Raw genomic sequence first — 17,515 nt, forward strand, 5'->3', positions numbered from 1 at the left:
GCCGCAGGGTTTATATTAGGAGGAGAGGAAAAAGATGTACGAAGCAGTGGTTGAGTGCACATTCTGTGTGTGTGTGTGTGTGTGTGTGTGTGTATGTGTGTGTATGTGTGCGTGTGTATGTATATATGTGTGTGTATGTGTGCGCGTGTATGTGTGTGTGTGCGTGTATGTGTGTGTGTGTGTGTGTGAGAGAGAGAGAGAGAGAGAGAGAGAGAGAGAAAGTCAAGTGAGGATGTGGCTGATCCTGCCTCAGTAGCTGTTGGCAGCATCAAGGAGATGGTGATATGATATGATTTGGACTGGACCATATTCTAGGATGTGTATTTGGGTTTGGCTTGCAGAGAAGGAAGTGGACGTAGGCGAGGGAAGGAAGGCAGGATATATGTGCATATTCAGTAAACTGAGCAGTTGCACTGGACAGTGTGTAAGGGGAAACAGAAGAAAAGTGGAGGTTCATTCTCCCTCCCTCCCTCCCTCCCTCCCTCCCTCCCTCCCTCCCTCCCTCTGTGTGTGTGTGTGTGTGTTCCCAGAATAAAGCAATAATGACAGCGCAGAGAATGATTCAATCCAGGTCTGTGTTGGTGAAGCAGTGAGTTCCTTGGGCTCACTTATAGGAGCACAGAGGAAGGGTTACTTGTGGGAGCACATAAGACCTAAAATCAGCTGCTTCACCAAAGAGTCCCACCATAGATGGAGCCTACCTTCCACTACCCTGCTGCCTTCCATGCATCTCGCACCTCCTGAGACGTGTCTGGGAGGCTGGTGTAGGATGGAGAGGGTTGATAGCCCCTGCCAGCCCGCTCTCTGTGAGGGATGGTAACAGTCCAGTCTTAGGAGGGTCTGGGTTGTGTGACCAATCAGAGCTGCTCCACTTCTGAGAAGACAAACGATGCATCATGCCCGGTGCACTGAGTTCCCCCATGCCTTGCCTGAGGATTGAGGCAGATTTATGCAGAGCAAGAGAACACTCCAGAGCCAGGAAATGGTAAGGAGACAAGGGCCAGTGGCAGGAAATCCTGGGACAGGAGGTATGTACAGACATGAGCGGACACAGTTGCTGGAGACTGGAAAGAGAGCTTACTGGACAGACAAGAGGACAAATGGCCAGAGCCCAGTGACACAAGGGATTCAGGGAGGAGCAGAGGAGGAAGCCAGCCCTGCCTGTCCTGGTGCTTTGACTTGAGGCTGCATGGTTTTCCTCCGAGCCCCAGAATTCTCAGCTCTTCATGAAACATGGGTGGTTGACAGCAGCAACTTGTTTTCAGAACTTAAATTATTCCAAGCTCATTTATGAATATTTCATTTTTCCCTAACTAATTGGTTTCGAGGATCTGAATTATGGATGTAGAGGATGGGAGATTAGTTTTGTGGCTGTTGTGTTGGAAGCTTTCAGGGCTGATTTTATTTCCTCCTTAACCGCCAGATTCCACGCTGCTCATTAGTTTAGTTTGCCTGACTTCGAGGGGTCCGGACACTGGGTTAGGTGCTCGGGGATGTAAGGCGTAGTCAGGAGGACCCTGCCTGCAGAGAGCCCCCAGTTCACTGGCAGAGGAACCCACAGATGGTTTGTCCTGCTGATGACTGACTCTGCTGCGCTCCGACCACATGTCATCAGCACACGCCAGCCCAGCACGGTGTCCCTGGACAAAGCACAGGACACCCTTTGCAGGGCCTCGGGAGCACCTTCTTAGTTTTTGTTTTTTAATTTTATTTCATTTAATTAACATTCTTTCTTTTATTCTACGTACTGACCGCAGTTCCCCTCCCTCCTCTCCTCCCATCACCCCCCATCCACTTCTCCATCTTCATAGCCTTACAAACAGACCAAGCTATGCAGCTGTCACACACATGCAGAGGGCCTAGCTTGGTCCCGTGCAGGCTCCCTAACTGTAAGGACCACCCTCTTTGAATGGCTAGCTGCAATTTGGGGGACTGCTGTGGTGTTCCTCAGGTTCAGTAATTTGCTAGAGGATCTTGCAGAGTCCTGTATCGAGGACTAGGATGACTCTCATTGGAGCTTTGGGTTTCCCACACCGTGCTGGATATCAGCACCTGCTTCCATCCTTCGTGCACCGCGAGATCAAGACTCCCCCAGGGAGTCTCTCAAGCAGTCAGTGCACAGAGCTGTTGCAGGGGTCTGGAAGACATACTGCTCATGTGTGATCTCCCCTCTCCTGGGGCTTCCAAACCCTTTGCATCTGGTCCCTCTGGAGGTCAGAGGTGTTACGCCATGCCACAAGGTTCCCATCACGTGCCACCTAAGCCAAAGCCTTTACTCAGACACAGACACACCCATCAGGAAGGACGGTAATTCTTCCTTCAGGTTGCATATGTTGCTGTAATGAATAATGATAGGCAGTTTTCAAGACCTTGATATAAGTATTTTGTTCTCATTCTATTACTGGGTTCCTTTCTTGAGGCTTCAGTGCCCAGCAACTGGTCCTTGTGGGACACAGCCTCTGTCCGTGGTGGTACCCCGTTCTGGGAAAGGGACAAGAGGGCTCCAGTCTGTTGGCTGCTTTGTCTGGTCCTCGTGTGCTTTCATATCTGTAAGCACCGTCTCCTCCCATTTTTACCCATTCCAAATGCCCTGCTGAGATAGAGTGAAGTCTGAAACTGTGCTGGCTACCTAGGCCAGAGAGAGCACAGGGCTGACCTGTGCTTGGCATTGTAGCTCTGTGGAGGTTCAGTCCCACAGGAGCTCCATTCCCGGGAAACTTCCTATTGCTGGATTTTCTTGTCCCACCAGGTCCTGCCACTTCAGCCCCAAATGAACACATAGAGATGCTCTATTAATTATTAAACTGTTGGCTGGTGGCTAGGGCTTCTTACTGGCTAGCTCTGTCTTGGCTTACCGGAGAATACCCAGAACTGTTACTCCTTTGGCAGCTCACATGGTGACTGTGTGTCTTGCTCTGCATACCTTTCCCAGAATTCTCCTCGTCTCGTCAACTTCCTGCCCCATTCTAGTGCCTGGTGTCCCCGAATGCTTGGGGACCCTGGGTTTTGTTAGTTGGAGAACCACAGTCAAGCTGCTCTGCCTGTGGGTTGTGTTCCCACCTCCCTGCCTTGTGGGCTTGGGTGGCCCTCTTAATGAAAGGGTCCCGCAGTGCTAGCATCGAATGAAGTGGCTGGTGTCTCCTAATGTGAGCCTCACCTGCTCATTCCACAGCCAAGCCTTCACTAAGATGGTACCAAGCCCGAGGACCCTCTCCACAACCCCCAGGCCTTGTCAGATGCTGGCTCCCGCATCAGGGTGTCACCAGCTGTGGCCATAGGCCATCCCCTTCTTAGACTGTCTCAGGGCCCCTCCCAGACATCACATCCATGTAAGTGCATTAGTCCCAGTCACATGACTGCGTGTGCTGTGCCGTTCTGCCCACTGCTCCGCCTTCCTGCTCAATCTCATCTTCACTGTGGAAGTATTTTCATGACGAACACTCATGAACCAGAGCGCTGTTGTAGCATAGTTTGGAACTCACTCTGAAGCAGATCTGATCATGCTATTTAAAAGTCCCCAGGTCACTAGGCAACTTGGAAAACAATTATTATCCTTCACCCTCTAATTTGTGGCTTTACATTATAGTGCCTTTCCCCTCCTTTTTACCAGGACAGTTTGAGACTTTGACATAATAAGAATGGTTGCATAACCCATTAGGAATGTGTTACTCTCAGCAGTCCCCGAGAACCGTTTGCAATCTCTGAGAACCGGATTTCAGTGGAAGTGAGGCTTAATAAGGGGCAGGATTTGTGTACTGCCAGCCGCCGCCACAAGTTGAACCTGTGCCCCCTTCCAGCTTTATTGAAGGAGTATGTGCAGAGGTTCTGACCATTTGGTAGCCTTGAAACAGGATATTGCAAAATCGATTACCATTAGTAGACGCAGTAGCCATTAGCATCAAAGATATTTGCAGTTGGTGATTTTGGGAGGCCACTTCAGACTTTTCACTTTTAACAAAACACAGAACATGATCGTACGTAGACAAAGAAGGTGAGCGACTGTCCTGCTCTGTTCCCTCATGTGACTCTTGTTTCCTTTACAGAGTTTCTGGTTATGAAGAGAAAGAGAGGCAGGCCCAAGGGTTCCACGAAGAAGCCCAGCACTGAAGAGGAGATGGTAGAAAGCCTCGTGAGTCCCAGTGAGGATGGTCCCCTGGCCCCAGAGGAAGGGAGCGGCCTGGCTCCAAGCAGCTTGGAGTGTAGCAAGTGCTGCCGGAAGTTCTCCAACACACGCCAGCTGCGCAAGCACATATGCATCATTGTGCTGAACCTGGGCGAGGAGGAAGGGGATGCAGGTCAGTACTGCATGCCAGGTGCTCATGGAGACCTTTCAGGAACAGCCAGTGTCTGCTTTTAGGCGCGTTGCTTGGAAGCGGTGTGTGTGTGTGTGTGTGTGTGTGTGTGTGTGTGTGTGTGTGTGTGTGCTCGCTCACGCAGGTCTCTCCATCTGGTTCATGATGGCCGTTTACTATTCCCCAGAATAGTCCTTGAGGTAAAAACATCATGGAGTAGGTGAAACCCACAGCATGATGGTCAGAGGTGTTTGGAGAGGAGCTGTGGGAAAACTCTTTTTCTCCATCTTGGTGAGTTCACTTGTTGGGAAAACAGGGAGCTTTTGTAAACAAAACTTTGAAGACCGGTCATCAAGGGCTAATATGAACAGAGTGGGCCTGGACAGTGCTTGAGTGTGAGGTAGGGAGACATTTAAGTGGATGTCCAGGGTGCCAGGCTGATTGGTCACTGCTGACTGAATACTAGCCCGTGGTGGGTGTTCTTGAAGACAAAGCATCATGCACTTCCTCTGGCTATGTTCCTGGCTAGACTGCTTCACTGAAGCAGCCTGAGTGGGGGCTGAGGATGACCACACACGTGGCCCGAAGGGAAGGCATTTGCCTGGTGTCTGTTAGGTAACAAGAGGACCTGGCCTCTGATGTCAGGCCATCCTCTGAATGGCTGTTCTTAATTTATTTACCGTAAATGTCTCCCGGCGATGAGGCCGGATGCTTGGTATGCAAAATCCCAGCACAGATCGGATGAATTATTAAGTAATTCATCAATTTAGACTTAACAAGCGTCCAGGTGGGTGGCCGAGGCTCACTGCCAGCATCTGTGGCAGCTGATTAACACATCCTTCTAGGCTCCTCAGGAGCACTAAGGGTGATCATGTGACCCTTGCCATTTTGCATGCTGACAGAATCCCAACATGGTGGTGGCCTGGCAGCCGTTAGTTCACCTTTTCCCACTCCAGATGACCCTGCTATGTGGCACCATGGCATCATCTTCCAGGGTCTCCATGTTCCAATGTTGGCACAGTCAGTGACAATCTGTGTTAACATGCTTCTTGTGTGTAATTGTAAACAAACACCTAGAGAAATCTCTCTCCTTAGGTGTGTGTCTGTGCATGTGGTTAAATTCCTGATTCCAACTGTGCCTAGTCAGGAAATACGTGCTCTAAATGGGTCCTGGGAGGGCAGTGTGCATTTAACCACTGACCCTCATCTTTAATGGTTTTTCAGGATTTCATAACTGAGTATACTATATTTACACCACTTCTACACTTTCTTTTCCCCTCTCCAACTCTTCACTCATACCATTCCTGGGGCTCATCCCTCATCCTGTACAATTATTATTGCGTCTGTGCGTGCGTGCGTGCGTGCGTAGTGTTATTCTTATATTCATGGGTTCAGGGCTGATCACTTGAGGTTGGATAACATACTGAGAGAAGGTCCCTGGAGAATGTTGCTCCTCTCTCTGCTGCCCTTGACTGCATGAAGTTCTTCATCTAGGAGTTAGGCCTTGGGACATTTCCTATATTCTCTAGGCACATCAACTAGTATGGTCCTTGTGCATGTCTTTCTCAGGAAACCATATTTGTGAGATTTCATGGGTACAGCATCCTTAGCTTGTCTACAAGATGCGGTCTTATAGCAGGCATCCTGGTCCTTTAACTCCTACGGTGTTTCTTCCCATCGTCTACACTTGTATCAGCCGGGTGTATGCCACCTCAGAGGTCACTCACCCTGCGTTTTGATCAGCTGTACAGCTCAGCAGTGGCCTCCAACTGTTGCAGAATGAAGCTGCATTGGTGAGGAGTGAGAGCCACACCTCCCTGTGGTGTAAAGATTGGTGGTGTTCAGAGTGGAGAAGCCATATCGATTTAGGGAAATGGTAGTTGTTTCTTCTCTATAGTCTGTGACCTCTCCAGCTAGGAGTAATTGGCTAGGTGAACGGTATCAAGCATTCCCTCTTATTGGATGGCTTTAGACAGCTGTTAGTTATTACCAAGATGTTAAGTGTCACCGTCGCACTATTGGAATACTTGTTAGGTCAGGCATTGCTGTGGTTCTTAGGCTTAACAACTGGGTAGAACTGTTGATTTTTTTCCCCCCCCCTTGGCAACTTGTGTAGCTCATTCTGAATCAGTCCTCGGGAAGGAAGCTTCCAGATTAGATCTGGCTCCATCCCTCCAAGTCCTGTGTCTGATGTATATGATTTCTTCAGCAATAGGGACTTACCTTCAAATTCTGAGAGGCAGCCAAGGTCAAGGACAGCACTCTTTATCATTTGGAGCAGGGTTCCTCAGACCCCTGACCAACAAATTGAAGGGAGGTGTCCTTTGCTTGGCACTGGGCTGTTTGTTAGGTGCCCTGTGGGGAGCCCTAGGGGAACATTATCACCTTGTGTGGCATAATTCTATTAAAATGGGTGTGTGTGTGTGTGTGTGTGTGTGTGTGTGTGTGTGTTAAGTAAGCTTATAAAACAGAATGTTCCCAGGTATGCTTTTTAAGACTTTTTTTTTAAAAAAAAAATATTATACAAGCTGCTTTCTAGTACCTCTTAGGTTGTAGGGTATATTTTCAGAGTTTCATAGTGAATACCTCATTTATTTCTGAACCTCAAGAGGAAGGCATCGTTACTGTGCTTTAGAAGCGAACATTGGTCACTATGATGGTATCCCCGACTAGCCTGGAGCTTGATATGTAGACCAGGCTGCCTTTGAACACAACGAGATCTGTCCTCCTCAGCCTCTGCAGTTAAAGGAATGTGCCACTACTCCCAGCGTGCAAAAGATTGACAGCCTGTTTGTGGTTCTTCTGACCATTTTTGCTAGGTATCCCAATCCCAAACAATGAGCAAATGCCAACTGTTGTCATTTTTAGATACCACACAATATTTCTTTATAGGTGCGGGCCTATGGTTAAGGGACGTTTTAAAATTGTCTTTAATGGTCAGTTTTATCACTAGTGCTTGCAGGACATTATTGCCCGAAGTAAAGGCCTCATCACATAATTTTGGGTAAAAAGGGAATATTTTGCATTCCAGCACATTCAGGTGTTATCAGACTGACGCTAGAATGCTGCGTCCGTCCGTCCTTTGTCCCCATTGTGTACGCTGTTGTTACACTTTTGCTCTCTCATACAAATCATGCTTCAAAGCTGTTTTAACTTGTTGTTCCTTCATCACTAATGGGCTCTTTCTGTGCATGGGAAGGCTCGGCTCTTGTGTCTGTATATGGCTGGGGTACCCTCTTTCATATCTTTAACTCATCGTGCCTCTGGGCTGTCCTGCGTGCTCAGAGCATTCCCCCCAGTTTGTCATTTGTCCTTAAAGTCTCTTGCATTTCTCTGGAAGAAATTTCTTTTCCTTTTTATTGTGACCCAGAGGGCTGCCGTCATGTCCTCAAATTATAGAAATGTATGCCTGTAGATTTGTTACTCATGTGCTTTTGCTCAGTCTATATGTTTGGAAATTATATTTCTGTATAACTTTGGAAGTATGGTTATGCATGCATATGTACATATATACATATATGTGTATATACACACACATATGATCAATATATTCATGTCAAGAAATTCTTAATAAGTGTTACCTAATGAAATATGTTAAAATATAAGATCTACAGAAAAGACAAGGGTCTTGCAGTTCAAGGTCTAAAAAACCCTCAAAAAACAAACATCGTGCTTTGGGGTTGCAAAGACAGTGCACAACGGCCCCGTAACGGCCCTGTGACGTCCCCACACCCTCACATAAAGCTAGGATGAAGATTCTGAGTGTGCTGGGGTGGCTCAGGTCACTTGTCACCCATATAGGTTTGTCAGCCGTCTGCCAGCAGGGGGCACAATTGCCCTGTTTCCTCAAGGCTCACCTTTCCTCACACCCACACTCCCAACAGGCGTCCACTGATGTGGTCTCCAAATGGTGTATGAATTGAACAACACAGTATGTGATCCTGTAAGACTGGCTAAAAAACCAAAAGATCCCCCCAAACAGCCTTGTGTCTAAATTCCATTTCTACTTTAGTCACTGAGGAGTCTAGGCCCAGCCAAGGTGTTTATGCAGAGTCCCCCGCTCTTTTGGGGAGAGATGGGGAGCAAGTTCTGTTCGTCCTGGCCTGCCTTGTGCTGACACTAACATGCTCCTTCCTTGAACGTCAGCGTTGCCTGTGCCTAGGAGAGTGAGGGTTTCATCCACCTGGAAGAAGTGTGGGTCCCTCTGCATGCTTCCTGCTGTCTGCAGTCCACCCTGTGATAATTAGGCAGGCAGGCAGGCAGGCACGGTCCTCCTAACAGGATCATCAGGCACACAGAAATTAGCCATGTGGAAAACAGCCTCATTCTTCATTGATTCAGGTGACCTAGGACTTTAACTTCACAGACGCCTTATGGGAAGGTAGAGACATTGTTGCTCTCTTCCCTCCTCTGGTCCGCATGGGTGCCTTTCGAACACAAACACGTGGAAGCACCCTGTGCCCAGCTGCCTGGGGCCCGCTCCTCACCCTGCACTGTGTCCCCAAGTCTGCCAGTACGGCGGCATTGCAACGGGAAAGTCACCCGATCCCCAGTACATACCCTGTCAACAGTGCTTCAGTGACATTTCAGAGATTGACCTTGACTCTGCAGCTTGTTACGGCAATTACAAGGAAACACAGTAAGTTGGCTTTCTCCCCTCTCCTGAACCCTGGCAAGTTGAAGTAACACTTTGAATATTTGAATATGTACTCAACATTTATTTATTTTTTTCTGCGTTTCAATAGCAAGAGGAACCGGAGAAGAAATGGTCCCTGCCCCCCTCCCCGCCGTTGTTATGGAGAAACAGCTGGTGTTTTTGAAAAATATTTTTCAGCCTACAGGAATCAGCATGTCAAGTTTGTGAAAGGGGCTTCAGCGCCTTCAGAGTTTGTTCTTCTGGGGTCGTTCTCTGCAAAGAGGGTTGTAAAAAATTCCCCACTGCTGGTGTTAAATACACTCCTTGTCAGAACACACAGTAGCTTCCCGGTCATCCCAAAGACACCGTGTGCTTGGAGATGTGGCCTGTACTTCCACTCTGTGCCTTCTGCTGGGACTGGGGCAGCAGTGGATGGAGAAGGTTCTGGACTGCATTGAGAGAGAGAGAGAGAGAGAGAGAGAGAGAGAGAGAGAGAGAGAGAGAGAGCCCTCTGAATGTGCGTCACACTTCTCCCCGTGAGAAGATGAATGCTGATGCTGGCTGTTTCATTCTGCTGCCTGTTTGTGCTCCTGTTTCTCTCAACTACTCACGGAACAGATAAGTTCACTGAGATTCATAAACAGTAGGAAAATGGCAAGTATGAAGGAGCAACAAACGTAATTTTATGGTTGGCGGTGGCGGCGGGGGTGGGGTGGGGTGGGGTGGGGTTGGGGCGCACCACACCGTGAGCAACCACATTAAAAGGCCGCAGCATTAGGAAGGTCGAGTGCCTCTGGCAGGTGGGTTGCCTGAGTCGTCTTTGTAGTATGGCTTGTCTAGCAGTCCTTACTGCTTGCTCTTGGAAGGGGTGGGGCCTATTGGATCTGGCCGATTTCAGGGACTTCCGAGGCTGTTTTGAGTTGTTTTCTGACTTAAGGAGCCTCCCTGAGGATGGACTGCTTCAGGGTGAGAGCAAACTGGGCTGTGGTAGCTATGGCCCCGGCACGGTTCATGTTCCCTTCGATCGGCCTCTTCAAATCTCCTGCCCAGGCTGTTCCGATCCCTTCCGATTCCGCCCATCACAGAACTGTCAGCCAAGAGGGATCACACGGCCTTACCTGATCTTAAATTGCTTGTAGTCCAGCCATGATTCCAGTGTAGAAGAGAACAGGAAATACTTGCTTGGTAACCATTACTAAAAACACCCAGGGCTTCTACTCACGTCCACGTTCCTCTGTTTGTGTGGGCTGGCATCCTATGCGTATCCTGCTTGGCTCTGTTCAGTCTGGCTGTTGTACAGGCAACTAGGGTTCTGTAGTGTGTGGTGAGAATCTCTCACCTAAGTTCTTATGGAGCTTCTGCCTTCATCTGTCTTGGTACCTGTCCCCACCGTCCTGATGTCTCAATCTCGAGCCTTCCTCACCTGCCAGATCTTGTTACTCTCCGCAGGAGACTGACGGTTCCCTGCTGAGTCGTTAGGCTGTGTCTGTTGTCCCTGTGGTGGCCCAGCTATTGTACTTAGTGCCACACAAATACCAGCTCGCTTCTTCCTGGTAGAAGCTCTTGGGGGTGTTTGCTGTTTCTGCTTCAATTTCACAGGGAGAAAGCATAGGCAGACAGCCTGCTTCCTATGACGTGGTAATTAGTCAAGCCCTCCGATGTATATGCTGCTGTAGCAATGTTAACAAGCCTGGCAAAACATGCAAAAGCGTGGAAAGATCGGAAGGGCAAAGCAGAGTTCCGTTTCCTTCCAGAGTTTGAGTTGGGCTGTGCAGGGGTCTGCAAGTGCGTCCCTCCTCTCAGTCTATAAAGTTGCCCCCCCCCCCCCGAATGAGCTGTAGTTTTTCAGAACGTGGAACAACCGAGTTCCTACCCCTGAGGGAGATGCCCCCCAGCCCACCCGCTACTGTTCACCCTGTGTCCCCTGCCGGGGTAGTTAAGGCCTGGCTGCAACCCCCCACCCCAGCCCGCTCTACCCCCATGAGTACGCAGTGGCTCTGAAGGCTCTGGTGTGGTACTGTCTCACCTTCTCTCATGCGGGCCACCCTCTCCTTTTTGCTTTTTACTCGGAGTACACACCCATCCTTCAGCTGTCATAGAACCCTGGCAGCCCCCAAACCAGCGGGGCACTGACTTAACACTGAGGCCTTTTCCTTGGGGCACCTGCCTTCTCCTATACCAGCCAATCCCTGCTCATTTCTAAACCACAGGGCTCAGCCCCAGGGTCAGCCCCTGCGCTCAGCCTAGGCCTCCCAGAAGCCCCTGGCTTCTCTTCTCTGTGTGCACCCCTGCCTGTGTTACCTGGGCAGCTTCTGAGCCTGTTTACCAGACGCCTGTGGCTTAGAAGGTGGGATTCCATCCTGCTGGGGTCATCCTGCTGGGGTCTGCTACCCTGGGGGCTAAAGCAGAAATGGTCACTTCCTTTCCTCGTCAGGACCCTGACCTTGCAGCTTGCTGGCTCTGTGGGCATGCCATCCCTCCTCAGCTCCACAGGGTTTGCAGCAGGCGGGAGACAGCAGGTGCTTACTGTTTATTCCCACCCGCGGGGAAGAACGCAGGACACTCCTAGTGTTCTGAAGCTGCCATCTCTTCTCCTGCGTGGGAGGCTCCTCTTTCCTTCCACTCTGAATAACCACCCATCCTCCCTTCGGTGGTCCTGACCCAATGGGGCGTGGGCACAGCCTTGAGGCCTTCTCTTTAGGGCACCTGCCCTCTCCTACACCAGCGGACGCCTGGTTATCTGTGAACCACAGGTCTGTGCTGGTTCTTCTGTGCTCAGCCCCAGCATCCTCTCTCCTGGGTCAGCCTGGCTCCCCAGAAGTCTCTCTGCTCCTGTGCATCCTTCCTGGGTCGCTTGGGGCTTGTGCAAGGCCAGGATCCTGGTGCAGTCAGAGGGTACTGCACGCCCGCTTCTGTTGTCTCTACGGGTGTTGCCGTCCTTTTGGTCTTTGCCCCGGGTTTTCATGGCTCAGCTGTTCCTTCTCTAGGCCACGCTGGCAGGGTTGCCATTCCTCATGGCAGACTCACCACAGCCTCTTCTCACTCACTCTCACACCCCCCCAGTCTCCTGGTTCTCCTTCTGAACCTAAGAACCTGTTCATCCCAGAGTGTGGGGAGCACAGGGGACCTGTGCATCTTGCTCAAGTCCCTCCCATGTCCCATCATCTAGGTCATTGATGAGTATGTTCTGAGATGGGATGTTTGTCTCAGGTTACTCACTACCCCTTTGCATGTCTGGCCGATAGCTGCCTCCTAGATTATTTCAGGGTTTGCCTCTTGCAGAGTCCTCTCAGCCCCCTTAGGCAGTCCTTTTCTTGTCTTCCTGAGGAGTATGGTGCCTGCAGCATACGCACTGCTGATGAGGGTGAGGATTGGTGGATGCACAGGCATGTGCTTGATATTTACAAGTCTCTGATGCTTTGCACAGGTTCACATTCATCCTCGGCGTTCTTGGGGAAAGAGGGAATTGGTCACCTAGAGCTGTGAGCACATGGGAAGCTGTAGGGGATTAGACATGGGCCGGGGAGATCAGACTGGCAAGGCTTCCATTTACATTCCTCTGGACCTTTCAGAAGTGATGGAGGCCCAAGCTTCCCCCACTCGAGTGCAATTCCAGACAGCTAGGTCAGAGTATTGGGAAGCCTAGCAGCTGGCTCTACAGCACTGCTGCCTTCTTCAAGTGCATACCTGAGCCAGCTGCCCTGCAAGGCACTGTGCGCCTGCTTCCTTCTACCGCTGGATGCCAGGGCAGATGTCTTCTCCTCCCTCGGGTTAAGAAATGGAGGGTCTGCTAGGCTAGAGAGGTTTGCTAAGGCTGGGGGAGGAAGGCTTGAGCCTAGGTCTCTGAGACTCCCCAAGATCCAGGGCTTGCTTTGAGGATCACAGCCTCTGGGAGGCCGTGTCCTGCATTGCTGCCTGTCCCAGGCTCCCACGGCTTAAAGTCCTGTTGATACTTTAGCCTGGCAACAGATGTGCGGGCTAGTGAGAAGCTCTGCATCCCACCTGGTCTGTTGCCCGTGTTCCCTGTCTCTTTAGGGAGGAGATGATGCTTGGGCATCTTTTCAGGGACCTGCCACGCTCACTGAATCTTGCCCTGGGATATTTTGTACTAACACTTGGTTTGTCAGTGTCTCAGAGCCAGCCAAAGGCTGAGAGCTCCGAGGGCCCGGTTGAGGGGAAGGTTTGTATTGTAGATAGGAGGAAGAGTACTCCAGAGGCATCTGGAAGAATCCAGAGCAGAGAGAGAAAGAAGTAACTAGAACATGGCCAGCAGACTGCAGTAGGGTGGAGAGCAAGAGAGAAAGAGGTTACCAGGAGAGAGGGGACCGAGAGAGGAAGACGAGAGAGAGAGAGAGAGAGAGAGAGAGAGAGAGAGAGAGAGAGAGAGAGAGAGTGAGTGTGTGCATTGGCGTAAATGGGTTGTGTGGAAATGAGAAGCTGGCGGAAGAGAAGCCAGTGGGCTGGAGAAGTTTAGGGTAGGGGCGGGGTGAGAAGAGCTGAGAAGAACCACGGGTAGTTGTGATACCCAGTGAGCCCCACGGCCAGCATGCACTTTGTGTACTGATAGGTACCACAGATAGCATTTGTCCCTTCTGACAGAGATGAGGAAGTGATTCCTTAGGTAGAGGGGGACAGGCTCCCGAATTTGGGGAGTGGGGTGTCCTCTGGACCTGCTCTCTGTCCTGGAATGGATGACCCAGGGCTGGCAGCCTGTAGCACATTGTCTGGGCGTGGTGCTTCTAAGATGCCGAGGACGTCCGTTGTAGCTTCCTGAGCACACACATTCTCTTCTGTTTACCCTGAGCTTGTGCTGCTGGTGGGGGCCACGGTAGACTTGGGGGACCAAACGAGTTAGACGAATGCAGTCTTTTGAGTTCTGAGTGTCTGGAGAGCAGAAGATGGACATAGACACACAGGAGATAGCCACCACACAGTAGACATGAGGACCCGTGCAGGACTCCGAGGTGTCTGATTCGGCAGTGAAGATTGATAGAAGAGGCCTGCTTTAGAGAGGGAAGAAGATGGGGGATGTGTTGTTCTTGACCCAGGAGCTTCGGTTGACAGTGGCACTGACCATGCCCATGCTGGGGTGATAAGCAGGTCTGGTAGAAAGGATGAGTTAATTTTGGTTGAGGACCATATTCGATGGACCGCAGATGCACAAGAGGATGCTCTGTGTCAGAGTATGGAGCCAGACTGTTGGCACAGCGCTCCAGCGTCAGTGTCCGATGCTGCTGCCGCTGCCCAGGGTGTGAGAAGATGGTTCAGGTCTTGAGGACCTGGGTTCACCAGAGGCACATGGGGAAAAAGCTTGCCTTTATGGATGGGTGAACAGCGAGGCTCCAGGAGATGAGGCTTGGATGGAGGAGCCATTGGGGTCATGTTACCCAAACAGGTAAAGGGCTAGGGTTGGGAGAGCTCAGGACTCAACGGGATTGTGTTGTGGGGCATCCCCAAGAGGAGAACACTAGGACACAGGATTAAACCAATAGGAGTCTTCATTAGCCTGGTCAGCAGTTACACTTTCTTAGTGTGAGCTTGTAAGCACAAAAGCATGTTATGGGTGACATACGTCAGTTAACAAGAACAGTTAGCTAGAAGCAGAGCTACAGGCGCCAAAAAGCAAGGCGCACTTCGTAGATTTAGAGACTTGGATGGATTAGACCTTTGTTTTCATTTGTGGCAGGTGGTACTGTTTGAACGCTGGGTCTTATGGCCTCAACGGTACTTCCATCATGGAGTCAGTTGTGCTAAGGTCTGGGAGCCTCCTAAGGTCTGGAGTCCTGTTACAGTTAGGGGTAGAGATGAAGTTACTCAGTGATCAGTTGCCAGCGAGGGGGTCTAGGAATAAATGCTCACCCTACTTTATATATACTGTCAGTGCCTGCAGTGACCAGACCCGGTTTGAAACCAGAGGCTCTGGGGTCTATTGCGTGACCCCTGTGGTTCAGCCCTGGGGATGAAAATTGGGTAAAGAAGAATGGAGAAGCTGGGCAGTGATGGCACACACATATAATCCCAGCACATGGGAGACAGATACAGGTAGAGCTCTGTGAGTTCGAGGCCAGCCTGGTCTACAGAGTGGGTTCTAGGACAGCTGAGACTGTTTCACAGAAAAACAAAACAAAACAAAACAAAACCGAAGAGAAGGATGGTGTGTGGCTCAGAGACGCCGGTGGAACTGCTACAGATCCTAGGGTACATGGGTCCTTTTCTTCTTATCTACCCTTAAAAGGACAGGTCAGGCTTTGCTCCTCTGCAGTGACTGCCTCTAGTACTCTGCCTGAGCACACCGCTGCACGCAAGGGTGTTAGGCCCCCGTGCAGGGGAAGGGCTGGGAACAGTGTGCATGCCGTCCAGGGACACCTGTTTCCCTTTCTAAGGGTTGCTTTCTCCTGTGCAGTGTCATCACTTTTTAAAATACGTTCATTTGCAAAGGAAACGAAACATAGAGACTTTGCACAGATGTCAAGAAATTAAACGTTACGGTTGTCGGAAACTTGGGAGTACACAAGGCTAGGTAGCAGGGTGAGGCTGCTGGTACAACCCAATCTCTTCCCAGTTCCCACTCTCAGAGCCGGCCCATAGGGGTCACAGTTTTCACTAACACAAAACAAATCCAGGCGTGGGGACTCTGGTCCTTCCTCACCAGAATGGACACCTTGCTAGGCCCCCAGAGGATGCCCAACACCTTCATTGCGTGGTGCTGAGCTCTGCCCATGCTGCTGGTCTATACTGGTCACAGTTGTGATCACATTTTTTTCCCTAAACAAGCATGATTATGATTAGGGTTGATTTAGGAACTTGGCCCAGGAGACCCATGACCAAGCACTGGGCTGCACTCAGGAAGTCCTGCTGAAGAAAGGGGGCAGGGATCATAGGAAACAGGGTGGGGGTCTGAACCAACAACCCGCAGCCTGCGTGGGCCTGACTTGGGCCCTCTGCACATGTGACAGTTGTGTGACTCCTGTTCCCAGTGCTTTGACTGGCTCTTGGGAACCAATCCCTTATGCTGAATTGCCTTGCCTTGCCCGGCCTGAATACAGGGGGAGCTGCTCCGTCTTAGGACAGCTTGATGTGCCATGCTTTGCTGAAGCCGCAGAGGCCTGCCCCTTTCTGAGCAATTATGTAGGAGGGCTGGATGGGGCGGGGAAAGGAGAGGAGGGGGAGGGAAGGAGCGGGAGGAGAGGCTGCCATCGGGATGTAAAATAAAAATATAAAAGAAATCTGACACAGGAAGAGATTAATAACAATCACTACTAATAAACTGATCGTGATAATATTGCAATAAGAGTGGTTTAAAATTCTGAATTGTTTATGTCTCAAATTTTCAGACTGTGTTTGACCATGTGTAATTGAACTAGACTAGGTAGCGGAGGCGGGGTGGGAGAGATAACTGAGTTTCATCCCAGATCTGAGCTGGACTTGCAATGTGGCAGACACTTCCTGAGGGCCCCTCATGTGGGCCCTCTTCACTGTGTGAGAGGCCACTGTGAATGCTCTCTTGTGAGTCTCACAGTGAGTCACTCTGCACATGCTGCTCGTAGATTTAGAGAGTTATAAATGTCCCCAGCGCAAAAGCTGAACAGGATCTCAGCTGTGATGCCCTTGACATTGCGTCTGGTGATCTCTGAAGCTGACCTTTACATCCATAGACATTTGGCCAAGTACCCGGCATAGCCTACTCCAGCAGTTTTGATGCCGTTCCCAGGGCCTTTCAGAAATACACAGAGGATGGAGCTGCAGGGACCAAGGACAGATGTTCAAGGCAGTGAGAGGGAGATGTTGGGGCCCCACCCACCACATCTACTCTAGTTGGCATGTCTGAATTGATTGATGATACTGAAATTGCCAGAGGAGGTCACTTTAAAAAGGTCCTACTACTAAAAAGTGTTAGAAAACTCACCACCCCAGTGTGCTGATAGTCACAGCTGGAGTCACACGATGCTGAAGTACCACACAGGATTTGATGGGCTAAGGACCTTGCCCTTTGAAAGCATGGGTTTATAAAAGGCTGGAGGGGGAAAAAGGATATGGAGCGATTGGCTTAGAAAGGCGTGTGTGCGTGCGTGCGTGCGTGTGTGTGCGTGCGTGTGTGCGTGTGTGTGTGCGTGCGCGTGTGTGCACGTATGGGAATGGAGCTGAGTTCTGGTCATGGCTCCTGACGGTGTTCTGCCTGCCGGGAACAAGGCATCAGTATAGCAGTGTGTCTTCTCTCTCTCTGCTGTGATGCTGAGTGCAGGAGAAGGACCAGGTGGTGTAGACCATGGCTGGGAGGTTTAGTGTGAACCCCACAGCTGCTGGTGGGGTTGATACTGCCTTCTGACCCTTCCCGATGACACAGCTTATCAGTTGGGACTGAGAAAACGTTGTAAGGGTTTGGCATCTCCCAGTTTGTCCTAAATTTAAGTGTCTAGGACATGTTTCAGCTATGGATAGGATCTTTTCTAGAACTTGTTGAAAAGTCATTTTAGACATACAACACAGTTTGAAAAATAATCCTCTTGGTTTTTTTTTTTCCCCTGTCACTATGATAACTGATTTTCTGCCACTTATGATAAAGGATTGTAAAGAGAAAAAGTTTATT

At 50.2% G+C, this 17,515-nt stretch overlaps 1 protein-coding gene across 1 annotated transcript in view; it reads left to right on the forward strand.

Annotated features, from left to right (window-relative positions):
• Zfat (zinc finger and AT-hook domain containing) overlaps window positions 1-17,515 on the forward strand; it is a 154,345-nt gene that overhangs the window by 35,686 nt on the left and 101,144 nt on the right. The window contains exon 3 of the mRNA XM_051202514.1: window positions 4,044-4,295. Coding sequence (XP_051058471.1) covers window positions 4,044-4,295 — 252 coding nt within the window. The remainder of the gene's footprint in view (window positions 1-4,043; window positions 4,296-17,515) is intronic.

This window comes from Phodopus roborovskii, unplaced genomic scaffold (assembly GCF_943737965.1).
Source record: "Phodopus roborovskii unplaced genomic scaffold, PHOROB, whole genome shotgun sequence".
NCBI classification, from domain to species: domain Eukaryota; kingdom Metazoa; phylum Chordata; class Mammalia; order Rodentia; family Cricetidae; genus Phodopus; species Phodopus roborovskii.